Consider the following 25,292-nt stretch of genomic DNA (forward strand, 5'->3'; position numbering starts at 1 on the left):
GAGGTTAGTTCACAAAATAAATAAGGCCCTCAATACAGTTCTCTCTATTTGCTAGAGGTAGACCACAGATTTGGCTCTCAGCTTTTCAGCAGTCAAGAGAAAGAGGGAAACATGATTCACAGCATTTAAAAGATACAATTATAAGCCAGTGGCTCAGGAGAAATACAAGTATTCTTGGTACTAAGACTAGAAAGCTCTATTTTCCATGGTTTCCTATAATGCTAATAATAGCAGTCAGTTTTTATAAGGATCTTACTATGTGTCAGGCATGACGCTAAGTGCTTTGAATGCTTTATCTCCTTCAATTCCCACATGAATATCATAGTATTATTAGTATCATTTTTCTTTTTTTACAAATGAGGAAAATGAAATACAGAGATGTTAAGTAAGTCCCTGAAGGAAACACAATTAATAAGTACCTCATTTGGGATTCCAACACAGTTCCGCGGACTCCAAAGTTATGCTTCTACCACACAGCTTCCATTTGGGAGCTATACCTTGATCCAATCCCTAAGTATCCCTGAATATACAACAGAACCCCTCAATATCCAATCTAATAGAGTCCCCACCACTTCCTCTCTGCCACATAATTTCATTTTGTTTTCTTCATTGCACTTACCACCATCTGAAATATCTTCAGTTGCTCGACTTATTTTACTGTCTTTCTCCTGTCAGAACGTGAACTACACAGCTGCAATGATCTTGTTTATCTTGCCACTCTTGTATCACCAGAGCCTACTTTACTGCCTAAGACATAGGAGGCACTCAATGATATTTCTGAATGAATGAATGTTTCAAGGAGCAGGTATTAGGTGTTCATCAAACCTTTTGCATGTCTGAGGATCCAGTTGCCCCTACTTATTCTCAGTTCCTTCTCCAGTCTCCATGATTTATCTATACTAGTTACTCACCAGAAATATATTGTTTTCTATAACTTGGCTATTTTTCATAATCCAGCTTGGCATAGATTTGATTTTATTCAGTTGATCTTGTAATTTTAAAAATTATGTTTAAGAATAAAGATGATACCATTACTTGTCATACATGAAGAAATTTTAAGACATTCATTTGCCCACAAAAAAATGATTGCTGATTTCTAAAAGTCTACTTTCAAAGAATTTGCATAGAGGCCTATTCCATACAGATTTTGCTATTTGCTGCCCAATAATTCCTATTTAAAAAATGGACCAGGGGCTTCCCTGGTGGCGCAGTGGTTGAGAGTCCGCCTGCCGATGCAGGGGACACGGGTTCGTGCTCCAGGTCCGGAAAGATCGCACATGCCGCGGAATGGCTAGGCCCGTGAGCCACGGCCGCTGAGCCTGCGCATCCGGAGCCTGTGCTCCACAACGGGAGAGGCCACAACAGTGAGAGGCCCGCGTACCACAAAAAACCAAACCAAAACAACAAAAAAACCAGACCAGTTCTAAGCAACTTAATGGCTTAAAGCACAAAGAACCACATGTTAACTTGTTCTGGTTAAACACCTAATTCTAGTTGTCATGTTTTCAGGCAGGAAAAGTAGTCAAATTCTTAAACAGTGCAGCTTCACTAGGTCAATAATGCTCCCATTATTAGAAAATTAAGAGGCTTTTGAACTACAGACACACGAACACATAGAGAGCCCCAAGATATTCAGAATAAATGAACGACATTCATAAATGCAATCCAGGAAATCTGGGATTAAGACTGTTAGCCCTGATTGTCTTAAGTCATATGCTCAGTGTTCTCTAAGTCCTTCTGGCTCTCTTGGAATCTGTATCACATGGCTGTCATTTCCAGAAAGGGGGGCAAACAAATCTCACAAACATCGCTCCCTGCAATCTTAGGAACTGTCTGTGAACATCTGGCCTATCCCTCAAAAGTAGGTCTCTTTGCTTCTTGTTTCTTGAAGTTTTCTGTTGCTAACTTACTGTTTCAGTTAAATGACTAAATCATATGAACATGTAGGCTAAACTGAAAGATATGTAAAGTTGATGATGTCCTCTTGATTTATTTTTCTGGATTCAGGTGGTCCAAATGTAGCAGACAGGTAAGGAAAGAAGCAACTTGGGCTATGAACAATGGCTGGATTATACTTTCATACTTCAAAAAGAAAATTTGGAAAATGTATAAAGTACAAGATAATGACCCATCTCCTCTATGAAAACACAATAATAAATGGCTAAGGTGCTGTGATATTGTGATTTATAATAAGAAAAAATATTTTGGTCTTCATCCACAGTTCCTGGCACCCTCATAGTTTCCTACATAAGAGCAATGGAAACATCTTTCTTAATTTAGTTTTGTTCCCAGTTCCTGAACTAACTCAAGTCATGAAGGCGAAAGAGGTATGTTTTGTTATTCATAACAAGCCCTTTCACCCACACCTGACTTTATGTTAATGAGGTGACTTTTGGACCACCCATCCCCCAAAAGATGAGGACACATTGCCAGGAGAAATAACCTAATGATGAGAGGGACAGAATTTTCAGTCCAATCCCCCAGCCTCTAGGGGAGGGAGAAGGGTTGGAGGTTGAATCCATTACCAATGACCAATGATTTAATCAATCGTGCCTATGTAATGAAGCCTCTATAAAAACCCAAAAGAACAGGGTTTGGAGAGATTCCAGGTTGGTGGAGGTGCTTGGAGAGTGGCTCACCCAGAGAGGGCAGGGGAGTGCTGTGTCCCGTCTCACATAACTTGCCCTTTGCATCTTTCCATCTGCCTTTTCCCAAGTTATATTTTTAATAATAAACTGGTAATCTAGTGAGTAAACTGCTATCCTGAGCTCTGTGAGCCACTCCAGCAAATTAATTAAACCCAATAAAGGGGTCGTGGGAACTCCAGTTTATAGCCAGTTGATCAGAAACACAGGTAACAACCTGGATTTGTGATTGGCACCTGAATGGAAGCGGGGGGCAGTCTTATAGGACTGAGCCCTTAACCTGTGGAATCTGGTGCTCTCTCCAAGTAGATAGTGTCAGAACTGAATTAAATTGTGGGATACCCAGCTGGTGTCGCAGAATTGCTTGGTATGGCAATTCGCCCCCTCTTCACATTTGGTGGCCAGAAATGTCATGAGTGAAGTATTGAGAGTAATGTAGAGAGTAGAGGAGAAACACAGGAGGAATTCTTCCTTTGCTTTTTGGTGTTAGAAGTGGAATTTGCTATAACAGTTCTGGTTCACGAAAACATGTGGTTTGGGAAGGAAAAGGATGAAAGGGCAGGGGATAAGAACCTTTGATTCCTGGGCGGCCACGTGGTCAGCCATGGTATGAAGCAGCAGCTGTGCTGTGCTCATTTACTAAAGATAAAAGTTACCAGTGAGTAAGCTTCATAATTTTGCTTAGGGAGACAACCTTCCAGAGACTTTTAGCTCCTATGTTTTCTTAAAACAAGAGAAAGGAACAAATTATTTCTACCATCTGAGTTACAGGGATCATCTTGAGAAAACGAAGTCATTTGCTGAATGGTGCCAATCCCATCCTGCACCGGCAAGGCCAGATGCCCAGAAAGCCCAGTTTAATTATCCATTGGGAGTTAGATTTTAAATACAGCATTGTGCAGTAAAAAAAAAAAACAAAAAACTAAGAATAATTTATAGGTATTTATGATTAGAGAGGAACAGAGAAAGAAGGAAAGAAAGAAAGAGGTACAAAGTCATTCACAGAGGGTGCAAGAGAACAGTTCTTAACAACTAGCAAACCAAAGGTAATTTTTGGACAAGTAAATATTTGCTCCAAAGAAAAGATATCCTCTTTGTTTATCTGCAGACTCCATTTGTTTACACATTATTGTGAAAAGTTTGGACTAAAAGAAGAGTTTTTAAGGTCTAACGTAATGAGACACAGTACTTTCCATCTTCTTCAATGAAAAGTCCTGAAATACAATATGCTCTTAACAGAACATCCTTTTTTTGTCCTGCTAATTTCTTTGGCTGCTTTAAATATTTCCCTTGCTTGAGATTTAAGGTCTATGGAACACGCATAATTTGGCCAAGTGCAAAAAAATAGATACCATATTACAATTATATAGAGAGTTCATAAAGAAAGTAGTTTCCCTTAAGATAAGCTCCCTAATTCTCTCAATATTATTAAGTAGGTAGTTGCAATGAAAAAAAATACTCTATTTGATATATTCAACATTTATTTCTCCTTCTCAGAATTAGTTGCCTTAACTTACTGAATGTGTTGGGAATATGTCAATACATAGAACTGTAAAATCTATTACACAATGGAATTTTTAGCAGCTCATAAAAGTGATGCTATATAACGATAGTTAATGACATGGAGAAGTGTCCATAATATAGACTAAGTAAAAAAAACTATAAAACCTTATGCATGCAGATTGCATATTTTTATAAAAAATGGTCTACATTCACATATATATAAAAGACCATATAGATACATATATCAAGATGACATTGTTATCTAACAGTTAAGGATTATTTTTACTTCCTCCTTTTCCTTTGCTATATTTCTAAATATTCTGAAACTCTATGAAAATATATTCCTTTTGGAGTTAAAATAAAAACATTACTAAATATCCAATGTCCAATTAGTATGATCATTAAACCAGTTCTCTTAAGACATCAATCATCCTAATGTTGAGTCTAATTATGCAAAACAAACAGATGTACTACGTGGTCCAGTGTTGAAACTTCACATAGACATTGCCTAAGCTTGACCTCTAGCTTTCCAGAATGTGTTCCAGCATCCTCCTTGCTGCTTTAGTAGCTAGAAATGTAGAAAAGCAACAGATGGTGACAGTTGTGACTGTCAGGATGCCAAGCTCAAGAATGGAATTTCTACTTCAAGATGATTTTGCAGGGGTACAATAATATCTGGAGAATCTAAGCACAAAGTTTTCCAAAATGCAAACGTTTGGGACTTAAAAAGAAAGGTGATTATGTAAGAAGCTCTTATAGTTTAACATTAAGCCTTTAGGTTAAGAAAAGAGTAGAAAGTTAACCAGATACCTGAAGTAGATTACAGAATTTCTTCTTCTAGACTTTCTTAAAGTGAAATCTAATTTGACATTATAATTCATTTTTTATGATGATCTATAGGATGGCCATTACAGGTCTTTCACATTTTAACCTCTGGCTCCAACATGAACACCTAGCTATCGATGACTGTATGTTCAGAGCATGAGAATTTACATTATCATTAGCTTAAATAGAATATAATTCATGAAGTTAAATTTTCTGTTGGGAAAATTTACAATACTTTCCCAAAGCAAACCAAAAAATTAACTTACATTAAAAATTACATTAAAAATTAACATGTCTGAGTTTTGAAGTCACACAAATCTGAATCTGAATTCTGCCTCTAGCACTTTTTTTTTTTTTGGATCCCCGACTCTACTAATTTTTTTTTTAACATCTTTATTGGAGTATAATTGCTGTACAATGGTGTTAGTTGCTGCTGTATAACAAAGTGAATCAGCTATACGTAGGCATATATCCCCATACACCCTCCCTCTTGTATCTCCCTTCCACCCTCCCTATCCCACCCCTCTATGTCATCACAAAGCACAGAGCTGATCTGCCTCTAGCACTTTTTATTAAGCAATTAACCTGGAGAAAGTTATTGATTTGGGGCCTTGATTTTTTTTGTCTGTAAATTGTCATCTAATCATGAGGGGCTTTTTTTTTAATGCTCAAAGGTTCTTTGTTGACACAATTTCTTCCACCTTTACAATATACGATGCAATTTCAGTAGCCATATGGTTTCAGCACACAGCTACCTCTCCTGAAGTTTACACGAGGTCCTTAAATCCTCATGTTCCCTGAACTTTACAGGTAGAAGTGCATAACAAGCAATGGCATAATACAAAGATTCTCCAATTTTGCTTTGAAGACTGTGACACCTAAACTCCAAGATAGTCCCCAATGATCCCTGCCTCCTGGTATTCATGCCCTCTGCAGTCCCCTCCCCATGAGTGTGGGCGAGACCTAGCAACTCATTTCTAATGAATAGAATACAGTGGAAATGATGGTGTGTGACTTGAAGACGAGGTCATACATGGCACTGTGGTGTCTCTCTCTCCTCACATATTCTGGGGGAAGCCATGTCTGAGCAGTCCTGTGGAGAGGTCCACGTGTTGAGGAACTGAAGCCTCCTGCCAATAGCCATGTGAGCGAGCTTGGAAGTGAATCCTTCAGCTTAGTCAAGTCTTCAAAGACTTAGCCCTGCCTGACAGCTTGACTGCAGTAAGCCCTGAGGCAGAACTACACAACTAATCTGCTCCCAGATTCCTGACCTTCAGAAACTATGTGAAATAATAAATAGTCCTTGTTTAGAGCTGCTAGATGTTGAGGTAATATGTTATGCAACAATAGACAACAAATACACAGACCAAATCCAAAATGATAAGGTGGTAGGGTCTACAGAAAAAAATGCCATTTTCAAGGTAGACATAACTACATTTATTTGAAAATCAAGGAAAAGAACTACACATTTGATTGTTTTAATAAAAGTACTACCATATAAAACCATGGCAGAGATTTTTCTCTCAGGCTTTTATATTCATTCCTTCCAGGAACTTGGGTCTAGTGTCCCAGGACAGCATTGGAAGGCATCAGAGTCACATCCTACACTGCAGTAGACTTGTGTCTTATATCCATGTAGTATTTTGGACTTGGTATTTACTATATGGCCCCGAATACCCTTGACACATAATAATTCATAATTTTCCCAAAGCCTGCATTTGCTTCCCATGTTCTGTGAGTTTGCCCACCACAAGCAACTCACTTAGCCTATGTACTAATGTAGCTTTTCTGGTCCCCACCACATAAGCAGTCACTATCAAGAAGTATACAGGTTACAGTGGTTTTCACAAATTTGAAACATTCTTGGGATAAAATATCCTGGGTCCAACAGATTGCCCTAAATCACAGTCCTCATAGGCAAATAGTCTGGGTGTTAGGACACAGCCCAGGTACCTTAATTTTCTCCAGTGTCAGAGTGAATCTGCTGCCTTTTTGGGCCACTGTCAGAGAGTTTAGAGTATGACTTTAGTCACCCTGTTTTTGTACAAGAATCATATTCTTGAGGCCAAGTTGTAAGCTGTCATATCCTCATTATTTCTTGAAGGGGCTATCATGTCTTAGTAAAAACTACAGTCTAGATCTCTGCTTTAGCATACATTTAGCTGCTATCTGGTGTCTATTCTGCCTTTGGTTGTTAATAGTGTCCCAATTTTTATTCAGGTAACCTCCCCTCTCATAAACAGATTATGGGTTTTTAGGGATGCTCTCGGGGTAAGGCATATGGTTTAGGTTTGAGATAATTTGCCTTATTTTACCACCTGGCCACAAACTGTTCAGGGATGAAGTAAGTAATTAACTTAAATTGGTCTATAGGGATGCTCAGGATATTACTGACAGTTGTGAAAGACTCATTCTTTCCCACTGAATATGAACCTCCAAGGATAAAACTCCAGGAGTTTCAGGAAACCATGGTAAGATGAAAAAGAATCAGTCTGAGAATAAAGTCACTCCATGGAAAGCAGAGATGGGAGATTGATCCTGGCCAATTATTTGAGCCCTTGATCAAACTACACCTAAAGCTAGATATACTACAGAAGTGTTGTTATTTGAACCATGAAATGTTCTTTAGTTTTGATTGGGTTCTTGTCACTTGCTACAAAATATTCTTAACCATTAAGCCTTCCCTGACATGGAAGAATTCCAGGGGTAGTTATACAGCTTAAACTCACCTTTTGGGACATTCACTATACTAATACAAAATTATGATTAAACTAATTTGTCTATTAAAAAACAATTATTTATGCACATCACATAACACACTAAATGCTACAAAATTTATTTACTGTAGCAAAGAAATGAGAAGGCAAGACTTTCAAAGCCCTTCAAACCACATCTAGGAATTATCTGTTTACCTGCAAGATGAAACTCAAAAACTTGGTCAACAGCAGAACCAAGTTGAGGAGAGGCATAAACCAGAGCTCAGGATGTAACTGAAACACAGAGTTATCCAGAGCTTTTGGCTTTAATGGTCTTTGAAATCAACCACTTGATAAAAATCTTTGCAAAGAATGTTTTGTGTCAAAAAACAAGAGAATGTCTGTCTGGGTGATGGTCTGGGTGAGTGGTGAGCAAGACAAGAAGCTTCAGGATTCTAGGAATCTCACAGCGACCATCTCAGGCTCTTGGAGACTCCCCATCATCTTCTCATGTGCTCACAGAAGTCTTCCCACTGCCCCCAAAACTGCCACTCTATCTTCTCTTTTCTCCTCCTTTCTCCTTCTCCCTCTCTTCCCTCCTTCCCTCCCTCCATCCCTCCACTCCTTCCTCTCCTGTCCCCTTCCCTCCCCTCCCCTTCCCTTTCCCCCTTCCCTTCCCTCCCCTCCCCTCCCGTCCTTCTCCTCCCCTTTCCTTTCTCCTCCTCCTCCTCTTCTTCCACCTTTCCCCCTATTCCTTCCCTTTATTTTCCTTCCTTCAAGGAAAGGAGTAATCCATAATCTCCCCATCCTTTATATTCCAAAGCCTACCTATTCCCCAGTTCTCTCGGTTGCAGGTTTTTCTCCTTCATCACTTTAAATATGTCCTGCCAGTCCCTCTGGCTTGCAGAGTTTCTGCTGAAAGATCAGCTGTTAACCTATGGGGATTCCCTTATGTGTTATTTGTTGTTTTTCCCTTGCTGCTTTTAATATGTTTTCTTTGTATTTAATTTTTGACAGTTTGATTAATATGTGTCTTGGCGTATTTCTCCTTGGATTTATCCTGTATGGGACTTTCTGTGCTTCCTGGACTTGATTAACTATTTCCTTTCCCATATTAGGGAAGTTTGCAACTATAATCTCTTCAAATATTTTCTCAGTCCCTTTCTTTTTCTCTTCTTCTTCTGGAACCCCTATAATTTGAATGTTGGTGCGTTTAATGTTGTCCCAGAGGTCTCTGAGACTGTCCTTAGTTCTTTTCATTCTTTTTTCTTTATTCTGCTGTTCAGTAATTATTTCTACTATTTTATCTTCTAGGTCACTTATCCGTTCTTCTGCCTCAGTTATTCTGCTATTGATCCCATCTAGAGTATTTTTAATTTCATTTATTGTGTTGTTCATCGTTGCTTGTTTCATCTTTATTTCTTCTAGGTCCTTGTTAAATGTTTCTTGCATTTTGTCTATTCTATTTCCAAGATTTTGGATCATCGTTACTATCATTATTCTGAATTCTTTTTCAGGTAGACTGCCTATTTCCTCTTCATTTGTTAGGTCTGGTGGGTTTTTATCTTGCTCTTTCATCTGCTGTGTGTTTTTCTGTCTTCTCATTTTGCTTATCTTACTGTGTTTGGGGTCTCCTTTTTGCAGACTGCAGGTTCGTAGTTCCCGTTGTTTTTGGTGTCTGTCCCCAGTGGCTAAGGTTGGTTCAGTGGGTTGTGTAGGCTTCCTGGTGGAGGGGACTAGTGCCTGTGTTCTGGTGGATGAGGCTGGATCTTGTCTTTCTGGTGTGCAAGTCCACGTTTGGTGGTGTGTTTTGGGGTGTCTGTGGACTTATTATGATTTTAGGCAGCCTCTCTGCTAATGGGTGGGGTTGTGTTCCTGTCTCGCTAGTTGTTTGGCATAGGATGTCCAGCACTGTAGCTTGCTGGTCGTTGAGTGAAGCTGGGTGCTGGTATTGAGATGGAGATCTCTGGGAGATTTTCACCTCCCCAGGTCTCTCATACTTTGCCCAAGCTAAAATGTTCTTCACCCAGCAACGTATGCTGAACTTGCTGAACTGGAAAAGCCTGCATCTGCTTCCACTCTACCATTTTCCCTCACACCCCGGGGTTCCCTCCTTCCTAAAGTGGTAGCCTTGTGGCCTGATGTATATTGATGGAATTCTCAGCACTCATTTGGTTAAAGCCATTTTTTTTTCTCCTACCACAGCCTTGACCTTGAGGACATTCATATTCCCTGTATATTGCATTTGTACAAAAATCTTAATAACAGCTTCTTAATTGAACCTCTGGAACATAATTAGAATGCTTTGGGATAAACATTCTAATTGTGCTGTCCTCTCCTTGGAATAAATAAACTGCATATTTTCCTGACTCTAAAAGAAAGAAGATAAAGGAAAAAATTCATTTGTGGACAAACTTATGAAATGCTTTGTGCCAGAAACTTGGAATCAGGAAAGGAGGAGGGATACATGCACCTTTCATGTTCCTGTTAAATTTTTAATTTTAAAACTCATGGTTTTGATGATGTCAGAAACAAGTGAGAGAGAAAGAAACAATTGATCTCTCCTCTGAGCTAGGAAGATTTAAAAGTTATGTACTTGTATATTTTGGAAGTTGGGAGTGGCTAAAAGAAAATCACAATAATTTCCCCAATTCAGGAAATGAATACTCATTAATACTGCTCCTTTTGGTATAAATGAAGCCACAAAATAATTCTTTGGTACCACAAGAATTCTTTTGATACCATATATCACACACACACACACACGTATGCAAACACATATCAATTACTCAACCAAATTCATTTAGCAGCTGAAATATCTCCCTTTCATCATGTACGTTCTATTCCTAAATCTCTTTTCTGTAAAGCATGAACCTTCAAACCCGCTGATACTTGGTTAAATGCTGACCCTCTGCTTTTTTGAGTAAGCTGAAAATTATTGATTTATTTAAAAATAACTCCACTTCCCTGGTTTTCCTACTAAATCACCATGTGCATAAGTAATGTAAGTGGATTACAGGAAACATTAGCACTAGCAATGGTTGTTGCAAGCCACCAGCGCCATGGCACCGTTAGAGACTAGATCAAGAGAGGTTAGGGAAGGCTAAGCCGCAAAGTCGCCCATTGCCTTCATGTCATCATCACCCAAAAGAAAAAGCACAGCTTCTTCATGAATCTCCAAACCACAAATGAGCTAAAAGTGAAAGGACCTGCCAGAGTTCCTCACTGATGCCTTTTATTCTCCATAATATTAAATTAACTAGACAGTACATGACATTATAAGATAGAACAAACCTCTTGAACCGTAATTCACAGCGACTTTAGGAGTTGACGACTATGGGTGGATGATGGTCAATAGAGGAAATATCTCTCCTGAGCCTGAGCATTAGCACAGGCATATCCAGATACAGCGACATTATTAACATCATTTGTCTTCACTCAATAGACACAGTGCATGGCTTTCACCTTCAGAACATCTGTTACTCGTGTAAATGCAGAAAATTTGTTCAAGTATTTCAGGAAGCCAAATCACCCACATATTTTCCTTAACAACAGCTCATCTTATGTTCTCTATTTATGATTCTTATTGGCTTACCAACATTTCTCCCCAGACATTTCCCAAGCAAAACTAGAGACTCCATTGCACTTGTGGATGCCCCAAATGATGGGTATTTCTAGATACCCCGAATGATGGCCAGATCATAATAAATATTGAATGGATGCTAGTTGAAAACATCAATGAATGGATCTTTGATTCTCAATACTAAGTGTCCTATATGTAGTAGATTAAAAAAATAAAGAAAAGGAAAAAAGCTTATTAATTTTAATTACATTAGGTTTATAGAGAGGTTGCCAAAATGCAAACATGGTTTCATTGAATCATCCTGCCTTAAAAGTCAACATAATTTGGTTATGGTTGGGGGCAGAAATGCAATTAACAACCATTTAGCTACTGACTTGTAGTTTTAGTGTGGATCCTCCTATTGTAATTTTAAACTCGAGAGGGACTATAGTCCAAACAGTGTGTCAACCTTAGCATGTGTTTAAACTATGATACATCCACAAATTGGGAACCTCTGGCCTGGTTACATACCCTAAGAATACAAAAATGGACCCATTACATCACCTTGATTAATAAAAGGTGATGCTTGTTCAGTGATATTAGGAATATTATCCATCAATTACTTCCAAACCATCTTATCTACTCCAGTTATAGAAAACTCTCCTCCCTGTACATCACTCTCTCCCTTTCAGGGTCTCTTCATTTCTTGTAATTTGAGTCAAGTGACCAGAAGATCTTTAGTAAGTACTATTTATTTACATAAACTGAGACTCAGGCCTATCTGCTTAGAACAGATTATCACAGAAGTCAGGAGGCTCCATAGGATATGATCCAACATAACTGTAAGGACTTCCTGAAGCCATTTTTTGTTCAAATTATTAAACACCTACTATGCACCTTGCATTGTGCTGTGTAGAGAAGATACAGACAAGGTTTCTTATTTTATGGGCTTACATTCAAGAGGAAGCCAACAGATAATAATCAAGTAACAAAAAAGAAATACCAGAGAATAAGAAGTGCTATGGTAAATAGTCATTGAGATCCAATGATAACTATTCACCATTAGGTTTTGTTTGTTTGTTTGTTTTAAAGTATCAACCACAGAGGAAACTATCAGAAGAGTATCAGTTAAATGCAGTACTTACCACCACAATCACATTTGCTGCTGGGATTGGCAGGTTTTCCACTTCAAGGTCTTGACCAGCCATGGCCAGTAGATTGAGAGATGGGTCATATGCAGGTCTAGGAAATGCTGAATTAACAATTTGGTGGCGTTTGCTTATTTGAGCTTTAGAAGAGGAATGGTAGCTATGTTTCTGTATGTTTTGTGGAGCTATATCCAGGCTCTTCTCAATGTCTTGTGAATGGTGATAAATGAAAGCTGGCTTCCCACTCTTCTTCTGATGAATTGCCAAAAAGTGATCATTATTTCTTGAAAGGCACCCTGAAAGGGGGAAGAAACAGAAACGAAAATCAAAGACCTTATTCAGTAAGTTGAATAGAATATCTGATAAAGAGAATTACTCGTTCTTAGGAAGCTTTAAGGCTTGTGAAGGATTTAGATCAGTTCATCTCCATTTTTGTCCCTGCTCCATTATCCCCGACAATGAGAACACACTTGGTGGTATGGAGGCATCTCAGAGACTTTGGGTGGACAGAAGTGGGTATAGTCAAAAAAGTTCTATTTAAAAGATATTCTAATGCCTCTTTTAGTTAGGAATTTCCTCCTTTATCTAAGCTCATGGTCGTAATACCCCATTGAGCATCTCTTCTTGGATGTCCTAACTGATCCTCAAATGACAACCATTTATATCATATTCAAGCTTTCTTCCCTTTAATCAATAGCATTTCACACAATTCTTATTTTATACTTCTTTTATCCTACTTATAATCAACTACGTGCAATTTTTAAGATACTTATAGACTATTTTAAGCTGACTAAGGGCAGGAATCTGAGTATACGCATTGTGGTAGCAACTTCCAGTTGTGTAATGATATCCATTCTCTCCTTCTTACTTAGTAATATGGCCATCTAGATAAAGTAGTTCATGCTCCTTTATTTCTTCTGTTAGGTAAATATCCACTGACTTGAATAACTTTTTCCTATTTGTCATTGGCCACAGGAGGAAAGAGATAACATACACATGTGAGTCAAAAGAATATCACTAGGTCAAACACCAATTAGAAAAGTAAGTTTAAGACCTTCTGTATAAGATGATAAGCAGATTGAACAGATCACAACGTAGTAATGCCACCCACACTGTCCTAGCGACCCTAGGCACCACAGATTTCCCCTGGGTATGCCTATGGCAACAACCGCTGTACAAGTACTGTCCTTAGAAGATTACTTCCCTCCTTTTATAAGAATTCTGGGGTGCCTAGAATTCTTACTGAATATTTATAGTAGAGGAATTGCTAGTTTTTACAGCTTTTTCCATCCATCAAGCCTCTGTGACCAGTATATATTTCTAGCACCTTCAGCAATCCTGTCTTACCAGTATGCTGTCAAATTTCACTTAGAGATAGGAAGACAGGTTATTTTTTCAGTCAGCTCAAGTGCTTTCATCATGATATAATAGTTTGGGAATCACTGGGTCCCAGGGACTTTAGGCTTTTACAGCATTCAAATCACAAATACATTTCACGTGAATTCTGAGATAGTCATATTGGGTTGGCCAAAAAGTTCATTCGGGTTTTTCCTTAAGGTGTTACAGAAAACCCGAACGAAATTTTTGGCCAACCCAAGAGAAACTAGTCCTCATGTCTTCAATCCTGAGCACGCTGAATTGACTGTAATTTTTTTTTTTAAAAAAATCAAGCTACCATAATTTGCCAAAGATGATGATTGGACAGTGTTACCTTGAAATGACTGTAAACTTTGTTTCTCTGAATGAAATAAGAGTTCCTCAGATTTGGAAATGCCATTGTCATTAGGAACATTGTCATATTAGGAACATATGTAAATGAATATGGTCCTTCACTGTTAATATTCTTGCAGTTTTTGTTTGTTTTTTTGCGGTACGTGGGCCTCTCACTGTTGTGGCCTCTCCCGTTGCGGAGCACAGGCTCTGGACGCGCAGGCTCAGCGGCCATGGCTCACGGGCCTAGCCGCTCCGCGGCACATGGGATCCTTCCAGACCGGGGCATGAACCCATGTCCCCTGCATCGGTAGGTGGACTCTCAACCACTGTGTCACCAGGGAAGCCCTATTGCAGTTTTATTAATGGAGACTAGTGCTAAAATATTTTAGATGTATATTAACTTTCTGACCACAAATGTTTGTTTAGTATTTTACTAAAAGTAATTCACTAAATGATACTGTAGTGTCCTACAGCATTTCTATACTACAGGTGAAGTTTCCTCCCTCCCCTATTAAAGGACTGAGTCTGACATTGTGAAGAGCAACAATGACATGGTCACCTTGGGGTTAAGAAATAGAGCACATGTATTATTTTTATCCTAGTTGACTTTTTAAATACTCCTCATTTAAAGATGGTCTCTTGTTTCAGGAAAGGCATACTGCATACTTGAATGAATTTGGGTTTTTCACCTGAGGGATTGGCTCTTCTACCAAAAAGAGGAATCTATAACATTCAGTAGCATGGCAACTGTATCTAAATGATAGTGCTATCGAAATAGTCATGTTAATAAAAATTAACATGCAATAAAAGCTTGCAAGATTCAGGAAGCAAAAAAAAAACCCATAGTGGGGGATGGCGAAGAATTTCACTAAGAAAGAGAAGCGGCTCAGAAGATCAGAGAATGCAGATTTATAAGGAAGGGAAAAATGAATGAAGAACTGAGAAAATTACACAGTTATCTTCAATCTTTCTTTTTATATGATCTCAGTCACAGAAAACCTTTTCAGAGCCACCTTATGTAAATAGAATAGGTGAGTCCAACTAACAGATGTCTCTTGTGCTAAAATTGGCCTACAGGGAAAGGTAAAAAAGTCTAATTTTAAGTGCAGTTGAAACACAACTAACATTTCCCAGCCCTATCCAGTCGTATATGTGAAAGGACTTAGTCCTGCTTTGTCCTTGAGTAATGAGAACCAAGATGGCAGCACAATATTAGGAACCCCACCATAGCCATTAGGTAAGAAAAAGTTTTCCAAAGTGTTGTGCTTAGATCCCTACATCAGAATTACCTAGGATATTAAGATGCAGATTCCCAGATCTTAGCCTAGAACTACCATAGCAGACCTCTGGATACGTAGCCTACAAATCTGGATTTCTAATTGAAATTTTCTCACTTTCCAACCCTAAAGTTGAGGACCACCAAGCTAGTATCTGGAATAAGTTTTAGTTTTTCTGTCTTCAAACATTACCCCTCTATCATCACCTCCTTCACTTTGACATTATAAATATACTCAAGTAAACATTTTAGAAATGTTAAGATTGAGATGTCTGTTAGATATCAAAGTGGAGATGTTGAATTAGAAATTTAATAAATGTTTAGTTCATGGTTGGAGAGAAAGAGAGATTTGTGTCATCCAATACAGATAAAATTTAAAGTCAAGTGACTGGAGATTGATTGAGAAGAGAAGAGTATATAGGACAGAACTCCTGGTAGAATTACAATATTTAGTGTCAAGGAGCTGAATGAAATGGAGCCAGCAAAGATAAATGAGAAGGAATGGTAGTAAAGTAGGAGGAAAACCAAGAAAGAGTAGTTCATAGAAGATTAAGAAAAAAAATGTTTTAAAACCTGTATGCATTATAGGGTCTTAGACAGAAGCAACTGAAAATCAATCTTATAGTGATGTCTCTAGAAACTAGAATATAAATGGAATTTCCACGTGTTTCCATGCAAGCTAAGTCACACTGAAGACACACGCATAGACTTAAAAAATTACAAGGCACATGGTGACCATTGCCATGAGAGATGGTCAGAAGATGGAGAAGTAGGAAGATTCTTATCTAAGAAAGAATAAATAAAAGAGAAAAATAAAGGGGCCTTCAAAATAAGTTAATTAAAACATCCAAAGAGATAAAAGAGAAAAATAAGAATAAGGGATTTGAGGAAAAGAGAACAGGCATGTTTCAATCCAAGTGGAAATCGTAGAAATGAAAAATATCATAATTGATGAAATTCAATATATGGGTTAGACAGCAGACTAGACACCACTGAATAGAGAATTGGTAAGTTGGAAAAGTTTCGGTAATAATTCAGAGAGCAGCACAGAGAAATTAAGAGAGGAGATAAGAAAAAGAAGGTAAGAGTTTGTAGTGGACTCTTCAGATGGGACTCTAAGACCCATACCTACTGGCATTCATGCCCATTGACAGTGAGCAAGATCTTGCTCTTGACTTACTTCTAACCAACAGGTGATGGGATGTCATTTAGCATTCCTGCTAAAAAAGATGTGACTTCTGTGTTGCTGGGATACTCCAGCTGACTTTGATGAAGCAAGTTGCCACGTTGGAGAGGTCCATGTGAAGAAGGAGGCTTCTAGCCAAAATCCAGGGAAGAACTGAGGCTCTCAGTTGCAACAATGACTGGGGAACTGAATCCTGCCAGCTATCATGTAAATGAGCTTGGAAGCAAGTCTTTCCTCAGTTGAGTCTTCTCCTAGGAGCCTAGTGCAGGCCAACACCTTAACTGAAGTCTTACGAGACACCTTGAAGCAGAAGTCTCAGTTAAGCCACGGCCAGATTTCTGACTCACAGAAACTGAGAAATAATAAATATATATTGTTTTAATCTGATAAATTTTAGGGCAATTTGTCATGCAGCAACAGGACACTAATGCAGAAAGACTGAGTGATACTGAGGATAACATGATAGGTTGTAAAATACCTTTAACAGCATTGAAGACATGAAGCATTAGAAAAATTGAACATTTTACAAGATTTAAGGAGGGAAGTGATATTATAAAATTTATATTTCTCAAAAATTACTCTGGCTATACAAGAAAATGGATTGGGAGGAAGCAAGACTAAGTGCAAAGGTACCAGGTAAAATATTTTAGATGACAGAATAGCCCAGACAAGGTGGCAGTAGAGGGACAAAGCAGAGACAAATTCCAGAAGTGTTAAGACATAGGAATTGACCAAAAAAAAAGGGGAATAAATTCAGTTATTGAGTTAATGTTGTAGGAAGGAACCAACAGTAGATATTTAAGGATAATTCTATTTCTAGTCAGCAACCCAATGTATGGAGGTGCCCTTTACTGAGACAGATAAATGTGATTCTGTAGTGCCTACAATATAAAGAAGCAGAAACATCTAGAAAGCAATTATGTTTATGTGGAACTCAGAAGAAAGTTCTGGACTAGAGATAAATACTTAAAAACCATAAGCATAGTAATGGAAAACTGAGTGCCTGAGTGATGAGACTGCCTTGTGGAATGAGAAGAATTATGAGTCTGCAGCAAAGACCCAGAGGAGACCACATTTAAGGAGCAGCTGGAGGATGAAGAAGAAAAATTAGAGATTGTGGAAGTATGGAAGCCATGGGAAGAGTATACCAAGGATCTGTGATTGTCAGTGTCCAGTGTCACTGACAGTCTGAGAGTTCAAACAAGACAACCCTGAACACTTACATAGGATTTACTGATTTAAAATTCATCAGTGGACAGCTGAGCCTGGATATTCAGAGGACCAGATTCAACACGGAAAAGGTTTGGGGACAGCATTCTAGAAGCACAAAGCAAAGCACCCTCCCTGTTGAGTCCCTGAACAAAAGTAAAATAATTTTAAAGGGTTTAAAAGGGTATGAAAGATTCTGAGTCTGGGTAAGATGGAGCAAACACACTCCGCCTTGTTGCTTACATTAAATAGAGCTATAAAACCTGGACAAAATGCATAAAACAGCTATTTGAGAACTCTGGAAAGTAAACAGTAGCAGAGGGATTGGGGATGAAGAACAGAATTCAAAATTCCACAACATCAGCAGTAAGCTTACCATCTTCCCCTGCCCCCAGTATCCTCTAGGCAACCCATAGCGGACACCAAAGTGCAGACAAAGACATCTCCAGGAGAAAATAAATACAACACCATAATTTGTGGGATGCAGTTGAAGCAGTGCTTAGAGGAAAATTTATAGCATAAATGCTTATATTAGAATTTAAGCTTCCACTTTAAGAAATGAGAAAAAAGAAGAGCAAAATAAATGTAAAGTATGCAGAGGAAAGAAAGTAAAAAGTTAAAAGCAGAAATAATTACATTGAAAATAGGAAAACAATAGAGAAAATCAATGAGACAAAAGCTGATTCTTTGAAAAACATCAATAAATTGATAAAACTCTAGCAAGATTGACAAAGAAATACAGAAGACACAAATTATCAAAATCAGATGAAAGAAAATCACTGAATACCCAGTAGACATGAAAAGGATAATAGGAGAATACTATGTACAATCCTTTGCATATACATTCAACAATTTAGATGAAATGACCAATTCCTCAAAACCCACAAACTAAAGAAACTCACCCAAGATGAAATACCTGACCTGAATTGTCCTAAAATTATAAAAGAAATTGAATTCCTACTTAAATTTGTTTTCTGAAAAAGAAATCTTCAGGATCAAATAGTTTCACTGGTAAATTTAAACATTTAAAGAAAAAATTAACTTCAATTCCAAACAACCTCTCCCAGAAAACAGAAGAGAAGGGCACACTCCCCAAATCATTTGTGAGGCCAAAATTACTCTGATAACAAAACAAGAAAAAGTCAGTACTAAAAAAAACAAACTATAGACCAATATCACTCATGAATACAGATGCAAAACGCCTCAAGAAAGTATTAGCAATTGAATGCAGAAATATAAAGGCTAATACACCATAACCAAGTAGGGCTTATTCTGGGAATGTAAGTAAGGCTGCTTCAATATTTGAAAACCAACCAATGTAATCCATCATATTGACAGTCTAACAAAGGAAAACCACATCACACCAATTGATGCAGAAAAAGCATTTGACAAAATTCACATCAACGCATAGTAAAAAAGTTAAGCAAACTAGAAATAGAAGGGAACTTCTTCAACCTTGTAAAAGGCACCTGCACAAAACCCCACAGCTAACATTAGGTTTAATGGTGAAAGACTGAATGCTTCCTTCCCTTAAGATAGAGGACAAGGCAAGTATGATATTCTTAAAACTTCTATACAATGCTGTACTGAATGAAAGTCCTAGTTACTGCCATAAAACAAAGAAAAGAAGTAAAAGGAATCCATATTGGAGAAGCAGAAACAAAATTGTTCTATTTGCAGATAGCATGATTGTCTCTGTATAAAATCCTAAGGAACTCATCAAAATTTTTGTAGATCAGGTGAGTTTAGCAAGTTAATAGAATATAATGCCAACCTATGAAAATCAATGGCATTTTCTAAGCTAGCAATGTACAATTCAAAACTGAGATTTAAATAAATCTACAAAAGTTGCAAAAAATAAAATATTTAGGTATAATTCTAACAAAACATGTACAGGATATATATACTGAAAACTACAAAACACTGAGAAAGTAAAACAAGAAGACCTGAATAAATAGACATAATGTGTTCATGAATTGGAAGACTCTACATAATGAGGATGTTAATTATCCCCAATTACAATGAAAATTCAAGCAGAATTATATATATAATATACATAATTATATACAATACATATTATATATAATTTTATATGTTCTCTGAACAAAGGCAACTTTGTTCTCTGATCATTTTGTAAAAGGACAATCATTGTTTTTCAAGGATTGCCAGCACTTTCTTCTCTAGAAAGGAGATATAAGTGGATAACATCATGGAAGTCCCTTGGGAATTTCTACATGAGAAATGACAAGGTTCTCATTTGATTTGTAAATGTCTCTCAGGCAAAGTTAAAAATACACAAGTACCAGTGGAAGTTTACTTAGAAAATGCCAATTAATAGTACTGAGAAAGGAAAGAAACATATTTTTTTTTAAAAAGCAATGGAATAAGAGATAAGGGACCTAGATTGTTGCTTCAATACCCACCCCCTCTCATCTATGTGAACTTGAGCATGTGTCCTCAACCGCTCTAAACCTCAGTTTTCTCATTAGAAAGCAGTGAGAGGCTCGCGTACCACAAAAAACAAACAAACAAACAAACAAACAAAACCCCCACTCTTCCAGTTATTCTATAATTCTATTGGTAATGCTAACCCATGAGGTCACCACGGCACTAATCTCCAGTTAGAAGCACCCACAGTACCAACACTGAATCTTCCTGGTGAACACTATAGCCATCCCAAGATGTGACAACTGAGGTCTGTTAGAATAACCTCCCAGGTATAACTTGTGCTCACTCCTACTAATCTTAATAGCAAATTATATCAGTGTTTTGAAAGACTCCACTATGGCTCTGTCTGTATATAAAGCTAATTTTGTAAAATTCAGTTTGTGTGTCTTAGTTATGTTCTCACAACATACGTTATATGTATGTATGTATATATTTATATGTGTACACATTTGTCTTATATCCTGACACCAAACAACCAATCTGACAAAAAAAAAGTACATCTTCAGACCAGTAATTCTGTCATAAAAAGTAAAATAAAATATGTTTCTAAAAGATAACAGATACAAATTTTAATTGAATTATAATTATATTTATGAAAATTGCAAACAATCATGGGCCCTCCAAAAAAGAGCTTGTTATTGAAAGAACACCTCCCTCCAGAAATGTTTTTCCTAAAATCTAGTCTATGCACTGGTCTCTAGGATGTGAAAATATAATCCTGTGATGAAGCTCTGCGTCTTCTTCTGATACTACTTAAATGCTTCACATGTTTGGCCAGTGATGTACCTAGTATATCTAAAATAAAAATAAGAAACGAACACCAAAGTAACTAGTCTTATTTTTATAGAGCTGCCTCTATTCTTCTCCAAGTAGGAAAGGCCCTGAATCCTATAAGAATAAGGAATGATTTTAATTAAGGCATCTTGTAAACTCTTCCTGCATGTTCTTTGATATAAACACTCCTTCACATTTCCTCAAATATTCCATTAGAAAATGTGGCTCCTACACCCACTTACAGCCCACTGTAACTACTGTGGGTGACCCGCAATTCTTCCTATTTATCCCTTCCAATCAAAGTTGAGCTGCACAGTGGAGAACTCTATCTGGGAGTCACAGAATGGAAAAATGTGTGTCTGCCATGCACTGGTGGCAAAATTACAATGAAAAGAGTTTCATGTTTCCTGGGTTTTGCCCAGCTTTAATAGCATTATATTTCATCTGATAAATGTATTACAGAGTGAAACATAATACACTTAGGACAGCACTCTTTGGGGCAGCGTGACTAGACATAAGTCATAAAGGAGAAATGGGTGAAGACCACTGGCCTCGGACCCTGCTGAGTGAGACTTATGTTGGCTCAGACAGAAGCGCCCCAGTTCCTGAAGAACTGAGTTGGAGGATGCCTGGAGGAGAGGTTGACAGGAGTGAATGCTACTATCTCTTAAACTTCACAGCCATTAAGGGAAGACTTCTGTCAAGATATGCCCTCTGGGGAAATGCAGAAGTGGGGAAAAAACGATCATAGGGTTACAAAGCTGAGAAACACGAGCCTTTGCAGAAATCATAGGAATCGCGTTCCAAGTGCACTTACTGAACGAGGAAGCACCAAGTACATTTGTAAAATCTGATATTTATGCCTCATTGTTATGCAAACAGTTAAAATATTACTATTTATAAACAGTTACAGGAATTATAAAATATTACCATCATTTTTACAGTAGAGTTCTCCAGATGACTTAAAAGCCTGACTCCACTGCAGGACAAGGAAATAGAAATATCTATTTTAAGAATAATTCTCGTGGTAGATTAGGAATTAAATTAAAATATAGCAAATGAATATTAGAACATATAAAAAATTACAATATTGTCATAGCAATGATACTACAGAGACATAAAGGCCCGAATATTAGGGCAAGAGGAGGGTGAGGAAGGAGGTCCACGGTGGCCACTTGAAGAGATCCCTGGCCTAGTATCCTTTGCCTGCGTTTAGGGATTTGAGGGGCACTTGGTAGGCCCTTCAGGTCAACACTGCTACTCCATCCTGCCCTAGTCCCTTCATCCATCCCTTGAAATTAATGCCACTGGTCTAAGGTACTGCTTTCTCATGGGTCTTTGGACAAAATGAACATTGGCTAGGGAAAGACCATCCAATTAACAGCTACTTTTATCAGAAGTAGATCAGTGTGTCACATCTCTTCTAAAATACAGCTAGTTGAGGAGAGACCTCTCCTGCAATGGGAAGCAAGAACTACAGACTTTAATCAGGGTGGAGAGGAAGGAGAAAGTAGGAGGTTGAGGTTCAGCCTGAGCACACGGCTCCGGAGGGTGAATGTCAAGACATCAAGGGTAGGGGTGGGTGGTTGCCAGCAGTGAGGGCTGATTTTAGGCTGAAGTATAGGAGACCGGAGGCACCTCTGCTTCAGGCACAGGGCAGGACTGGCCTGGAGGCGTGGACTCTGCACCCGCTGAGAATTTATGGTCGACTCAGCAGAATTTAACACTAGGGAAGGCAGGATGCCTGATCCCCAGAATGCACATGTGGAAACTCTGATTTCATGAAGCCTATACCCTCCCCTGCCACACACACACCAAAGGTATGTGGACAGGGCTCTCAAAATGGAGTTTGCAAACCCTACAATGCACAGGGTTTTCAAGGTGTCCGTGGACATGGAGAGGGTTCAGCATTAGAAGTGGGATATTTGGACTCCTGTTGGATGTTGTGAGTTCAGACAGTTTGTAGAGTGAGACAGCAGAAGGGATGATACTAGAAATCCTACCCAAACCCTAAGACTAAGAGATACTTCACCAGGAAGACGGTTGCCCATGATTGCAGTGCCTCTGGGGGCTATAGGATTTTTTTCTCTTAGATTCTCCACTTTGGAAAACAGCATTTATTTCCTCCAACACAAACTTGCTAATTATGAGCATTTTTTAACTTATAAGGCAAAGGTTCTACAAGGATTTTTTTTAAATGGAGGCATGAAAATCAGATTTTCATGGCAGGCACTCTTCACAAAGAAGGCTTTAGGGTGATTTTCTTTTTAGTGGGCTGACAGTCAATGTGTACATGTTTTCCTTTTCAAGTATGGAACCTGAAATATAGGACCAATGAAAGTTTTCACATGCTAATATGATAATTCTTACAACTACTAGCCATTGAATGTATTCAGTGTTCCAGCCCCCATGCTGTAGGCCCTTAGGAATTAGCTCTTGAAATCCTTAAACCACCTTACGAGGTAGTTACTATGTTATTAGCCTTTTTTTCCTGATAAGAAAAGGGACGCACAGAGAATATTAATAGTAAACAGCAGAGATGGGATTCAAGCCCAGGCAGTCAGATTCTAGAACTTTTTAATTTTTACTATGCTACATGAGTTAGAGTGTATTTTTGCTGTTTCTTTAGTACAAGCATGTCATTTCAAACAAACTTTCCATCCTAAAGGGTGAGATGATTATCTTATATAAGGCACTTGGGATAGAGTGTAGCACATCATAGGGACTTAGGAAATAGTCCTTTGTATTTTCCTTCTTTTCTTATAAGGAAATCTATTTGTTTCTTCCCTATAAAATATAATGTTTATCTTGGTAGGAGACCCTTTTATTATATTTTCATAGCTTCAGTTAATGTCCAGATTTAGGAATTACAGAGAGATTTGTGGGGGAGGTGAACTGGGATGGGGGGAGGATGTCAAACTATTTTACTGAGGGGCTTGGTGGGGGGTATTGAGGAAGGGCTGGGAGAATGAGATCTGATGTCTTAGGCTTGGCCAGGCTCTCTCCAGCCTCTCGGTGGCCAAAAGCAATAGGTGGATGTTTTGGAACTTCACAGTCCATCACAAACCTGCACACGTAGTAAGGCTCACACCAAAGGTAGAGGAAAACTATGCAGATAAGATCAAATTGAAGAAATGACTTGAATCCAGAATCTCTCTCGGGCATGCATGCTCCTCCAGCATTGGCTCAAACACAAAAAGAATGAGAAATTGCTCCAAGATACTAGTTGACCATTTAGCATCTGACCTCTCCCACCCCTAGTCAAATAATACCTAACACTTACATGGCACTTACTAAGACAGCACAGTTTATTTTACATTACATTATCCTGTTTAACACACAACAACCACCCTACAGTTGTATAGTACCTGATCTCCATTTTAAAAAGAGGAAATTGAGACTTGGAAAGATTAAGTTGGCCTAAGTTACAGAGATAGTAAGTGATCACGCCTGGATTTGAGCTGGACCACAATATACATGCTCTTAACTACTACCTTATTCTGCTAAAAGTCATCTAAAAATATGGCATTTACTCCTTTATTTCAATTTTCTTTTTACTTCTCTGCTTACGCCATTTCATTTTCTTCCAGGGAGAATAAAAACACTGTCTTGAATCAACAAGACCAAGAAGGTGAACTACTTTAACTTAAAACCACATCTTTATATTGATGGATTGATGGCCTTTCAAACTAACTCATCATGATGTTTGGCGTACTTTGTATTCAGCATCTTTCCCAGGTAAGTGAAAGTAACCCTAGTGATGGGAGCTGACTCTGTGCAGTTATGGGCATTGCTTCATGTCCCCTCTAGTCTTCATCTGGAACTGGTTCACTTATTCTATACATGTTGCTGTACAGGCCAGTAAATCACTGTGAGACACTCTTACTCTGTGCTCATTTATTGATCTTTTCCAAAGAATCAGTAGTTTAGGGTTGCCTTAAGCCATTCTGCACATTTAAGTCAGCAAATGTACATTGCTTCAGGTCTGAACTAAGATAAAAAATAATTCATATCCCCACTGAACTTGGCATCTACTTCAGTGCAATTAGACATATTGATCTAGACGTATTGCTTCACGTAAACAATTAGTTTTGTTTTGTTGTTGGTCCATGTGGTTGCAATTTTAATGGATATCAACATCTTAATAAATTGAAGTCAAATAAGATTTGATTATGAGAAAAGTCTAGATAGCCATTATGAATAAAACATTTAAATGGAAAGTGCTCATATTCATAATATAAATTTGCTAATTGTCATTCTGTGGCAAGTATCATCTCAATAATAGACACAGTTATATTATTTGGTCA

At 38.0% G+C, this 25,292-nt stretch overlaps 1 protein-coding gene across 2 annotated transcripts in view; it reads right to left on the reverse strand.

The window, feature by feature from the left end:
- PTPRR (protein tyrosine phosphatase receptor type R) overlaps positions 1–25,292 on the reverse strand; it is a 254,691-nt gene that overhangs the window by 220,768 nt on the left and 8,631 nt on the right. For both annotated transcript variants that reach the window (XM_027107025.1, XM_027107026.1), the window contains exon 2: positions 12,377–12,675. In XM_027107025.1, the coding sequence (XP_026962826.1) occupies positions 12,377–12,675 (299 nt within the window). The remainder of the gene's footprint in view (positions 1–12,376; positions 12,676–25,292) is intronic.

Source organism: Aethalodelphis obliquidens, unplaced genomic scaffold, assembly GCF_003676395.1.
Source record: "Aethalodelphis obliquidens isolate GAN/ISIS:26980383/991018 unplaced genomic scaffold, ASM367639v1 scaffold8, whole genome shotgun sequence".
NCBI lineage: Eukaryota > Metazoa > Chordata > Mammalia > Artiodactyla > Delphinidae > Aethalodelphis > Aethalodelphis obliquidens.